We start from the raw sequence: 12,275 nt of genomic DNA, 5'->3' as shown, positions 1-12,275 counted from the left end.
GTAACCTCACCAACTAGCCAAAGAGGTTACCACACATCAGGCCCGGCATACAACCAAACACCATGCCTTGGGTTTGTGGACTAACATGCAGACAACCAAACATCAGACAGTGTTGTTCAGCCCATGCAGGTAAGAGGGCATGCAGGCAACCAAACAACATCCATATTGTGCATTCGAGGCTGCATTTGCATAACCAGATTGGGTGGAGAAGTGTATGCAATACAGGTACTGTAGCGCATGGCAACCAAACACGCTCGTTGAGTGCAAGAGCACCGCACACCAGCTCGCTTGCTTTACAGATTTAAAATGACAGCAAAAGGGACAGATATCTAGCCAGCACGAATAATAAACAAAATAAATCGAGTAGGTTGCAGTTGACAAGCATGCACGCGTCGGTGCACCGGCCGGAACTGAACTGCCTGCCATTGGCCGGCCGAGGAGAAGCCGCGCGAGCAAGCTTCGCTTGCTTGGTCCGTAGGGAAACGGCAGGGTGCCGTGTGCAGCTGTGCATATGCAGTTGTGACTTGTGATCAGCCAATAAAACGCGCGTGGCCCCTGCGACGCGGCGAATGCAGGTGTGGAGCAGAGCTGTGTACAGGAGTAATAATCCATTGACGACGTAGACGCCCTGGCAAAACCGTGTACAGTACCGGCCGGTTCTCCAGATGAATCCAGGCTAGCCGTCCGTATACGCAAAGTTGTTCCTAGAATGTGATGATAGGCAAAGCCATTGTTGACCGACGAGTATATTTTTCTTAGAACATGACCGACGATTACGTTGTACAGACCTGGTCTTATTAAAAATATATAAGTATTTAATTAAGCTTCCTTTCTTTGCAACAGTATCAACACGCACGGAATGTCTACCGTAAAACGACTTCAAGCTCTGCACTGTGTTTGCGGTCCAAAATTAAAGTTCTACGTTTGTGTTATCACAAACTTGCTTAAGTTTGATCAACTCTATGGAAAGATGTACTAAGATCTACAACACCAAATACACATAATACAAAAGCATATTTCATAAAGAATCTCATGATACTAATTTGATGCTATATATGCTAATGTATTTTTAGAACTGATTAAACTTAAATAAATTTGACTTTGACAAAACCAAAACTTCAATTATTTTGGAACGAGTGTAGTATTTTGCTGAGCAGCAACTAGCTAGGCCGCTTTTACCCAACGCTCCTCATCCTTCGGCCGAAAAGCTGGACGGAGATGGCGTGTGATACACCCTGGTCGATGCTCTTCGTCTCTGACCTCACGGTGGGGAGCAACCTCATCGACCGACATGGCACTCTTCTCTGGCAAGTTGATTCACCGTGGCTAGTTCTTCTCGACAGCGGGGCCATGTCGATGATCGCGCAGGATGCACAGGAGAGTGGATAGGGGAGGGTGATGAGGTGCATTTTTGTGCCATTTGGACTGTGTCGATGTGGTCTGTGATACTGAGGAGGTACACGGATCGAACCGGGATGGAGGTGGTGGCGTGCGATGGCATGCAGCATTATCGATATTGCATTTACTCACCATCAAACCTCTGGTCTAGTGGAAGACCATGGCTCTTCGATTTTGCTCGCGAGCATTTCCACATCTCCACTGCAAACAAAGAGAACCAAGGCGATTCCCCTTAAGCTCGTTATGTTTCGCTGCAGATATCTGATCCGTCTTGGTATCGATGGCGGAATAGGAGGCACGCATGGCGACGATCGCTGGGGAGACGCGCTGAAGTTTGCCAGACGAAGATGGTGGTGACCAGGGAGTTGGCCGATCTAGAGGAGGCACGGCTGTCTCCTACAACTAGGCCAAAAAACCTATAGATATCGTGCTTTGAGCTATGAAGGAGGCGGAATCAGCGGATTTGGTCCCGCGGTGGAAGTGGGCGATATACAGATCTCGTGTTCGGGCACCACCTATCCTGATGTGGTGGTTGTGGCGATGGCGCTACCATCACCGGGGATGCAGGAGATGCCGATTGTGCTGGAAACGACGAGGAAGCAAGACCGAGGAGGAAGAAGGGGATATGGGAGATCCTGGAGCTGCCTCGGCGTTCCAAACTATCCCCACGCCGCTCTGCAAGGATCCTTGCCCTCATCCTCAACTCCGGTGAGCAAACGAATCAGTCTACTGTCAATGTTCAGACGTTCTCAAGTTGTGAAGGAAGTTTATATTGCAGAATTTTACAAACGGAGGCTTCGTAGTGGACTTATCATATCTACAATGGCGGTGAACACTCCAGGTAGACCTGAAGAAAGATGTCTCGGAAGTTGCTGATGAATTTAAACATCTACAAGATTTACCATAGGGCAAATATAGTGGCTCACGAGATTGCAGAGTTTAGTTTTGATAATAGGTCTAATGATATGCTTCTTAATACTGCTCCGCCCGCGTGGCAAATTTTGTAATGAATGATTGTATGAAGGTTTTAATAAGTTAATTAACATATGGTGGGGTTTTCTCACAAAAAAAACCATGGCGGTGAACAACAGCCTATTCATGGAAGACCAATCTGAGTGCAAGAATCCGTCAATTGCATTGAGAGCAAACGAATGTGTCTTCATTTATACTACAAGTGTATGTAAACCTCCCGTCCATCGGTTAAAAAAAAGGTACCGATCCAAAGCAAATATGCAGCAAGAACGGGAACGCTAACCAGCAAAACGTACTCTATACAACGTTGAACAATAATGAACCTATCTGATTCTAAACACATGTAGAAACAAGTCCTGAACTAACAAGCATTGAGATCCAACTAGCAGGCTAGACGAACAGCTCGAGCAAGACAGGTAGCTGGTCGGCGGCGGCCTGGTGCCCCGCCTCCTGATCCGACAGCGCGACCCACCGGTCGAGCGCCATCTCCTCGCGGTGCCGACGCATGTGGCCGCCGAGAGCCTGGCCCGTCTCGAAGCCCAGCCCGCAGATGTGCCAGTCGTGCTGCTGCCTGTGCCTGTCCTCGCGCCTTTGCCACTCCCGGATGGCCCTGGCGGCGCCGACGCCGAGCTCCAGCCCGTGCCGACCCCGGTGGTGGCTGGTCCGGTGCGCCCGCCCAGCGCCTGGAACGTCTCGAAGGCCCGGCCGCACGTCTTGCAGACGAACTCCCCCTCCCCCGACATCGCCACCACCCTCCCCCGCCGTGTCCTCTTCTTTGCCGCCGGCGCACCGGTGCCAGAGTCGTCCGACGTCGTGGTCGACGCCGAGGAGTCCGTGCTCAGGGACAGCGCCAGCGAAACAATCGGCTCCTCCTCCCTCGCGCGCTTCATCCCCGCTCCCATGGAGATTAATTTGCTGCTCCTCTTGATGATCTGCTGGATTTTGGTTGATGCTCTTTTCTTTTGCGTTGCTGTAGTTCCGCGAGAGGCTGCCGCACTTATATATAGGTTGTGTAGCTGGCATGCGTGTTGCTGCCGGGGGAGCTTACGTGTGTGCCAACTTGGCCTACCTCTGGCGTCTGCGGACCAACCGTCGGAAGCCACCACGACGTTCGCGACGTGACGGATTGGATCGAACTCCATCGGGATACAGTATTAATAATATGGCAGATAGCTCCAATGGATATTTCCGTCGTGCGTAGCGCGGCCGACCGGCTGCGGCCAAACGTGTGGTGCGGAGTGGCGTCAGCTGTCACGCCACAAGACGCGCCGCTGCTCGGCCGCCGGGACGGTGGGTGGGATTCAGCGGCTAATCCATTAACCGGAGCGAATAATTTAGTAGGTGTTGGCCGGCGGCGCGAGCGTGAGGATCGAACGGAAGGGTCTGGAACATTCCAGGGCCTGGGAAAAGATCTTTGACCGAGCAGGATATTTCAGACTTGTGAAGGCTACGTATGTACTTCCTTTTTGCAGGAATACGCTACTGTACGTGCGTGTTTCACATGTATACGAGTCTGCAAGTACCTTCTCTATATTTCTATAGAAGAGAGAAATGGTATAGGTGAAATGTCGTCATGACATATGGTATGATCTTGGCTCTCTTCTCTCGAAAGAGGCTTTCATGCTATAATTTTCGAGCTACATAAGTTCATCTTATTGGAGTATTTGTGAGAGAGAAATAAAAACGTACCGAACCAGCCTCAATTTTCATTGTTGATGTTCTTTTAGGAAAACCATAGGGGATTTATCCTGATTTTATGTTTACTTTATTGATTTTCAAGCTTATAGGAACAAAAGTACAACAACACTCTGCTGCAGTGGCTGAAGTTAGAGCAATAATAAAAGCTAACAAATGCCTTCAAAAATTCGAAGAATTGAAGAAGGAGACGGAAGCTCGGCGAAAAGCCCTTGCCCACAATTGTCGATGTTTGTTGCGATAAAAGAGGAGTTGTTGATTGATTAATTGTACCTTGTCCCACTACTTCCCTCGAATAGATGAAGGCCCTGACAAGTGGCCCAACGAATTCACCCCCTAGTACCTCAAAGGGGAGTTGATGATTGCACGTCCCCGATCCTCTCTCAAGCAAATGATGGCGCCGACAAGTGGGCCAGCAAATTGACCTTGTAGTACCTCCAAATGGGAGTTGGTGATCGCGTCTCATCCATCCTCTTTCAAACAAATGTTGGCGCCCACAAGTAAGCCAGTGATTCAACTCATTTCCTTACTTGCCTCGTTAGACCTAAGCACGCTTTTAAATCAAAATCATGCTCTCCGAAACATATATCAACATAAATGCTTCCTTGCTACGTTATCTCTACATACCACGTACTATGCCTCTCGACATGAATACTGATGATCCAAATATTGGGTGCTCGAAACATAGAGCTCTCCCTACACATAATCACCACATTCCAGATCTACAACGTGATAATCGGCCCACAAGTCTCATTTCTCGCAACAAACTCACCGCTCCATACAACTTTTTTAGGTTCGTATATACATATTTTTTGCAGGGGAGATTCGTAGACACGTAACCATCGAGATAACCATGGCCGAAAACCATCTTGATGTATGATCACTTCCGCCCTGCGACACAACTGCTGTCTATTTTATGCTCCCTTTTCTCTTTGCCAACAATTCTTTTTTCTGCTTTTTACATATGACCTAGAGTTTTATTATACTAAAAATAATTGTGTGTGTCAACGAGACCCGGCCTGCCTCCTTTTCAAAGAAAAAAAAATCCGTGTGAGGGAGATCGTCATGGATTAACTCAACTCGTAGTCGATTCAAGTAGAACAAAATAAATGTATGAATCAATAAAGTATAGATAATACCAGTAAACAGTAATGAATGAATGATTGAGTCCTAAAATATGTACACATATATACGTAATAACATGAGCGAGCAGACCAACTATTGTGCAGCAAATGTACAAACCAAATCGTGCACATAGGTGATCCTGTAAATCTGGACTTGAACTAGATATGCCTCGCTATTGAACTTGAGAGAAATCGGTGATGCAGTGCTAGACGAAGAGCTGGAGCAGAACGGGCGGCGCCTGCGCCGTGGTGGCGGCCTCCTGCTCGCGGTGCCGGCGCATGTGGCCGCCGAGCGCCTGGCCCATCTCGAACTCCAGCCCGCAGACGTGGCACTGGTGCGCCTGCTTCTGGTCCGTGGTCTTCTTGGTACCCGGCTGATCAGACCCGGCAGCGAGGCCAAGCGCGAGCCCGTTGTGGCCGCGCAGGTGGCTGGTCCGGTGGCCGCCCAGCGCCTGGAACGACGGGAAGGCGCGGCTGCACGTCTTGCACACGAACTCGCCGGCAGCGACGCCGCGGCGCTGCTTCTTGGTGCGGTCGGCCATGGCGCCGAGGGAGAGCGAGAGGGACAAGGGCTGCTCCTGGGCCTGATCTCTGCAGTGCTTCATCGAGGAAACCATCGGCACGGGGCTAGCCAGGCAGCTAGCTAGTCCGGTATGAGCTGCTCGACGAGAGCTGGTGTGTCTGTGCGATCCGCGGAACGATGGAGGAGATGGGAGATGGATTCAGTCAGTCGGAAGAGCTCGGAATTGTGTCTCGTGGATGTGTGGTTGTGTTCCGTGGATTGTTGGCCTTTTATACTAGAGGGATGGAGTACTCGTACTCGCAGGTGGTAGCAGCCAAGCGCGTTCTCACGTGTACACCACGTCGTTGTTGACATCTGGGGGGTTTCGGACGTGGAGCCAGTCGCGATCGGCGTCCACCCGGCTAAAGTGCGTGTTTGAAAAGGCCGAACTTTCTCTTCTTCTTTTTTTTGAAGGACGAACTTTCTCTTCTCTTCTCGTGCTTCAGTTGAGAGCAATTGTTAGCTTGCTCCCCAGGCAGCGCACACGCGGTTGGACGTACGGAAGGGCCCGCGAAAGGGGACGGAAGCTTAGGGCATATCCAACAAAAGATGTAAAATTACAGATGTAAAACAGAAGACATCAAAAATTACATCATTAAAAAATGCTTCTTACTTTTTCATTTTTGATATCTTTTGTTAGTGGGTGGCGGCCGAATCGGGACGGCGGCAGCACGACGCGATTGGGGGCGGCGGCGTCAGGTCAGCGGCGGCGACGCGTGGGGGGCACGGAGGAGCGTCATAGGGGCTGCGGGGGTGGTGAATCGGGACGACGGCAACGCGAATCGGGGCGGCGGTAGCGGCAAAGGAGCAACGTTTCAAGGCGGAGAGAAGAGGAGGAGCAGCGTATGGGAGGCGGAGGAGCGTCGGAGGGGCGGCAGGGGCTCAGCGTTGCGGGCAACCGGCTTCGCACGGCGGGAAGAACGGCGGAGGCGGGCAGGCGGCGTGGCATGCATCTCCTACCTCCGTCGATGGGTCTTGGCTAGGAACAAGCGTAGCCTGTCCACGACCACGCCATGGAAGCCATTACAGTAACCCGACCTCCGGAGAAGCTTCGATTCGAAGCGGCGGCCGAAATTAAATCGGCTGCTGCGGGGGACAGCCGTCCCTACTCCGGCGAGGCAGGCAAAGGGGGACAGGCGGGCGGAGTAGCGGCGGGCGATAGCGGAGGTGATTTTGGGTAAAATCGGCCGGCGGCAGAGTTGGGCGGGCGGCGCATGGAGGCACGGAAGCCAACTGAAGGCAGTTGGGCGGGCGGCGTGTGGGCGCACGGAAGCCAACTGAAGGCAGTTGGACGGGCGGCGGGCGACCGCCCGTAAGCCAATTGAAGGCGGTTGGACGGTTGACACGCGGCTGGCGTTTTTACATCTTCAGCAGGTGTAGATGCAAATTTGCATCGTGAAGTATTGCATTATCTCTGAAAAATGCATCTACATTATCTATTGGAGTTAATCTTAATTATTTAGCGAGCTCACGGTGTTACGCAGAGGGCAATAAAAAGAAAGCGTTGGTGAACTGCGGGACCCAAACATAGGTTGTTGCACCCGTGAACGTTGATCTGACAGGCTAGTCGACGACGAGTCTTGCGCCAGAAGAACTCACACGTTTACACATTTCCGATTTTGGCTCTCCTCCAGTTCTCTAGTCCGAAAATAGCTTGCCGCGTTCATCTAAATCCCTGCGCCACGGCAATGGAATTTCTCCGTGGAGGTACATGCACCACGCGCTCGACCGATCGTCAATGTGCATTTACAGTCGTACGCGTGTGCGTGTGTCCGGTTCTTCTGAATTTCGAACTAGCTAACCTCAATACGGACTGATTAGTTCTTCTTCTGCACGACAAACCATGACCATGTGGAGACCCGAGAAACCGATAGCGACCACGCCGATCCAAGTCGTCAAGTTCCTCATATCCGCGTCCATGCATGCATAATGAATTTATTCACCATCTTGTCACCGAGGCCCTCCCTTTCTTTCTCTTCCCTTCCTATCCACATTCATCTCTACAACAATGTGTCAAAGTCTTAGGCATCTCCAAGATAGACCCGTAGACCTCTCGCAGTCGTTCGGACTGTTCGGACCATGGAAGCCATCCAATGCGGTCTTGTATCGATCCGCGGAGCGGTCCATACACGATTTGTATCGCAAAACGGAGACAAAAGTGGAGGAGCTTTGCAGGAGTTCAGACATGCGAAACGTACGAATTCGACACCCAAGCGCACCCAAACCCTTCACGGACCCCGCGACTTCATTCTTCTCATTTTCTCTCCTTTCTTCCTCCTCTGTTGCCGTTGCCGCCGCTCCACCACCCCGGGCATCACACCACACCCAAGCCAGAAATATGCGTCTTCGTCACCTCCGGCGATCCAGCAGGGCTCCCCAACGCTTCTTCTTCATCTCCGTTCAACCCCCTGTCCTTCGACAGTCCCGCCAGGTACCATCCTCTACCATGCCTGGCAATTGCTCGATGAATCGCTGGAGCTGAAAACGGTTGTCCCTTCTTGTTTGTAGCAATGGATTCTGATTTGGAGTACATATACGAGCAGTATGTTGAGTCCTCTAACGCTCGTTAGACGAGGAGGAGTACTCCGATGAGACGGCAATGATGTAGGCGGTCCTTGAAGACGCGGAGCGTGCGGAAAAGCATGTTATCAATTTCAAGGGCTCGATCAACGGTCATTGAGTGCTCTGCCGGAACAGGGCGCGGAGGCATTTGACACTAATGCCCAACTACTTTGCCCACGACGCACTATTTTCGCTGACCATTTTCGCCGGGACTTTTGGATGCGCAAAACTGTCTTCGGTCGTTTGTACCATAACGTCAGGTCCTATGGTGACTATTTCATCCTGAAGAAGGACGTCGTGAGAACGATTGGCTTTTCGGGTTATCTGAAGTACACGGCGGCATTCCAGATGCTTGCATATGGCACAACCGCTGATTCTTGGGACGACCATCTACGGATGTCTGAGAGCGCATGCGGAGATGCCATGGTCAGATTTGTAACTGCCGTGGTCGAGGTGTTCGGATATCAGGACCTGAGAGAACCAACCGCGGCAAATACCGAGAGGCTCTTGGCTATCTCAGAAGCATGAGGGTGACCAGGTTTTCTCAGATCTCTTGACTTCATGCATTGGAAATGGAAGAACCGTCTGAAGGCTTTACAAGGGCAATATTATGGTCATGTTAAGAAGCCCACCATCATTCTTGAAGCAGTTGCATCACATGATCTTTGGATTTGGCATGCTTTCTTTGGGATGCCTGGGTCTCACAATTACATCAATGTGCTGCAACGATCGCCGGTGTTTTTGAGGCTGACTGAAGGAAAAGCTCCTCCTTGCCACTATACTGTCAATGGACATGAGTACAACATGGCCTACTATCTGGTTGAAGGTATCTCTCCTCCATGGGCTACCTTTGGCAGCAGCATCTCAAACCCGGTTAGCCACAAAAACACTCACTTTACCAAAAGACAAGAAGCAGCTAGAAAGGATGTCGAGGGGCATTTGGAGTTCTTTAGGTCCGTTTTGCAGTTGTTTGTGGACCTGCAAAACAATGGGATCCACAGACCTTGTCGTAGGTGATGACATGTTATGTGATCATGCACAACATGCTTCTCGAGGATGAGGGTGACGATGTTGCCGCAGCTCTAGAATTTGAGAACATGGGTGATCCTATCCAACTTTCGGACCAGTATCCGGCCATATTTGAGGAGTTTATTCAAATGTATCAATAAATTTGGCATCGACTGTCGGTGTCAAAACCGGCGGATCTCGGGTAGGGGGTCCCGAACTGTGCGTCTAGGCCGGATGGTAACATGAGGCAAGGGACACGAAGTTTTACCCAGGTTCGGGCCCTCTCGATGGAGGTAAAACCCTACGTCCTGCTTGATTAATATTGATGATATGGGTAGTACAAGAGTAGATCTACCACGAGATCGGAGAGGCTAAACCCTAGAAGCTAGCCTATGGTATGATTGTTGTTGCGTATGTTGTCCTACGGACTAAGACCCGCCGGTTTATATAGACACCGGAGAGGGTTAGGGTTACACAAAGTCGGTTACAATGGTAGGAGATCTGCATATCCGTATCGCCAAGCTTGCCTTCCACGCCAAGGAAAGTCCGTTCCGGACACGGGACGGAGTCTTCAATCTTGTGTCTTCATAGTCAAGGAGTCCGGCTGAAGGTATAGTCCGGCCATCCGGACACCCCCTAATCCAGGACTCCCTCAGTAGCCCCTGAACTAGGCTTCAATGACGACGAGTCCGGCGCGCAGATTGTCTTCGGCATTGCAAGGCGGGTTCCTCCTCCAAGTACTTCATAGAAGATTTTGAACACAAAGATAGTGTCCGGCTCTGCAAAATAAGTTTCCACATATTGCCATAGAGAGAATAACATTTACACAAATCTAATCTACTGACGTATTCCGTAGTGTGACACACCACGGCCAAGCCTTTATCCGAGTCATTTCATTATCCCACCTCAGCGCGTCATGCAAGGCGGTTTCCTTGGCACGTCTTGTTCAAGCAGAGATCGTGTCCCCTTATTCCGGGATTCTCATCAATACGGGCGTGGGTAACCCAACCGCTTCTAGGACTCCTAGATTATAGGCAAGTCCAAACGGACATGGAGAGGACGCTTGATATTCACCCTCTTTATAAAGGGACAAGGCTTTTATTTTTCCCTCCCGTGCTCAATCGAATCCTTCCCCCACCTCAAGCTCAAGCGCCCAAAGTTCAGGTCAGGTGCTCCGAACCTTCAGTCATGTCCGGATCTAGCCTTCAAGGCCGATGGGTGCCTTCCTCCGTCACGGAAGAAGACATCAAAAAGTTGAGGGAGGCCAGATATCTGACGGCCGAGATTTTGCATCGGCTGCCTCCCCGAGGGCAGGCCGTCCCCGCCGCCGAACCCAACGAGAACGGCGTGTTCGTCTCCCACTTCCTTCGAGGTCTAGGCCTTGCTCTGGATCCTTTCGTCAGGGGTTTGATGTTTTACTACGGGTTAGACTTCCATGATCTAGCTCCAGACTCCTTTCTTCATATCACGACATTTATTGTCGTGTGCGAGGCCTTCCTTCGAGTTACCCCTCACTTTGGCCTATGGCTTAAGACCTTTGAAGTAAAGCCGAAGATGATCGAGGGGCAACATGCAGCGTGTGGAGGTGCCTCAATACACAAGATGACGGGAGCTCCGTGGGCCAAAGGTTCCATCCCAGAGGTGTCTGAATTGTGGCAACAGGAGTGGTTCTACATCATGGCTCCTAGAAGCGCCAAGTGGGCGGCCGCCCCTGTTTTCCGCTCGGGCCCTCCACCACAACTGATGTCATGGATCAGTAGAGGTCTGAGCTGGGGTCCAGCCAAGGACGTGCCTATACTTCAAAGCCGCATTCGAGATCTCTTCAATGGAGATTTCAGTTTGGTTGCGGTAATACAAGTTATGCTGGTTCGTCAAGTCCAGCCTTGCAAGCGCCGGCCTCTTCGCCTGTGGGAGTTCAATCCCGAGGGACCGCGTGTCATTCAAAATTTTCTCGGCCTGACGCACGAGGAGATGTACAAGTCATTCTTCGGACCTCAGGTGGAGTGTCCGGAAATCACCAAGGACGTGGGCCTGAGTAGTAACCGCGCCGCCGAATAGGTAAGGCATCTTTCGGCCGAACATACTATCTCTCCTTTGTTACGAAGTTATTTCCGAGAGCTCGATTTTTGACCAGGACTGGCTAACAAAGGCGAAGTTGATTCGGTGTTCGGCCCCCCTCCCCGAGGGTTTGGAAAATCCGGTATTGGAAAATATGCTCCAGACCGCACCTTGCCCGGAGCCCTTGAAGGAAGATACTGTGGAGGATAATACGGGCGGACGCGGGCCCCCAACGCTGCCCATTCTAACCGAGGGAGCGAGCGTCTCCATGAAGGAAGACGACCAGAAAAGGAAAAGGACTGCGCCCGGGGATTCGGAAGCTGAAGCTTCCAAACGGGAGAAGAAGTCTTCCACAGAGGGTCCTACCTTGGGGGCGCTGTTGCCGCACAAAGTCCGCGGGGGGATCAATTCTCCCGCGAGTCGTAAGTGACCCGAAATACTTTAATAGTACAGATATGCTATCTTTTTCTTCTGAGAAAATAACCACCGCATATGTCTTTGCAGTTCGGGCCTTAGACCCTCTCAAATGAGCTCGTCTTCGGGGGATCTTCTTCCAGAGATGATGGAGAGCGAAACGCCTCCTTCGGACTCCTCTGCTCCGGAAGCAGGCGACCCTGAAGTGTCGTCGCGGAGGGCCTCTCCGAGTCCGGTGAGGCCAGAAGATAATCCCATTGACCCCTGAAGCTCCCAGTGTCTGGCTCCCGAAGAGAGCAGACAAAAGAGTCCGGCACCGTCTAGTGTGCGATCGGATGTTCTGAGGGAGTTGGTGGGGCGAGCGGCCATCTCAGATGAACACCGTGTGCTGATGAATACGGTGATGGAGAGAATATCATCCGCCGAAAGCGGATTGCATGAAGCTTTTATGAGTCTACTGACAGGCTTTGAGGTACGTAAAA

At 51.3% G+C, this 12,275-nt stretch overlaps 1 protein-coding gene and 1 pseudogene across 1 annotated transcript; both read right to left on the bottom strand.

The window, feature by feature from the left end:
* Positions 1-2,535: 2,535 nt before the first annotated feature.
* On the bottom strand, positions 2,536-3,370 carry LOC125511170 (annotated as a pseudogene).
* A 1,807-nt stretch (positions 3,371-5,177) lies between these two features.
* LOC125511169 (zinc finger protein ZAT8-like) lies at positions 5,178-5,940 on the bottom strand. Its single transcript, XM_048676471.1, has one exon. It carries the CDS (start codon positions 5,804-5,806, stop codon positions 5,396-5,398), a length of 411 nt encoding a protein of 136 aa, XP_048532428.1. The 5' UTR covers positions 5,807-5,940; the 3' UTR covers positions 5,178-5,395.
* Between the last annotated feature and the right edge of the window lie 6,335 nt (positions 5,941-12,275).

This window comes from Triticum urartu, chromosome 5 (assembly GCF_003073215.2).
Source record: "Triticum urartu cultivar G1812 chromosome 5, Tu2.1, whole genome shotgun sequence".
Lineage (NCBI taxonomy): Eukaryota > Viridiplantae > Streptophyta > Magnoliopsida > Poales > Poaceae > Triticum > Triticum urartu.
This window is presented reverse-complemented; position numbering and strand designations above follow the sequence as displayed.

Excerpts from the sequence above, each read along its gene's own strand:
- LOC125511169 (XM_048676471.1), bottom strand. The coding sequence starts at position 5,806 with ATGGTTTCCTCGATGAAGCACTGCAGAGATCAGGCCCAGGAGCAGCCC.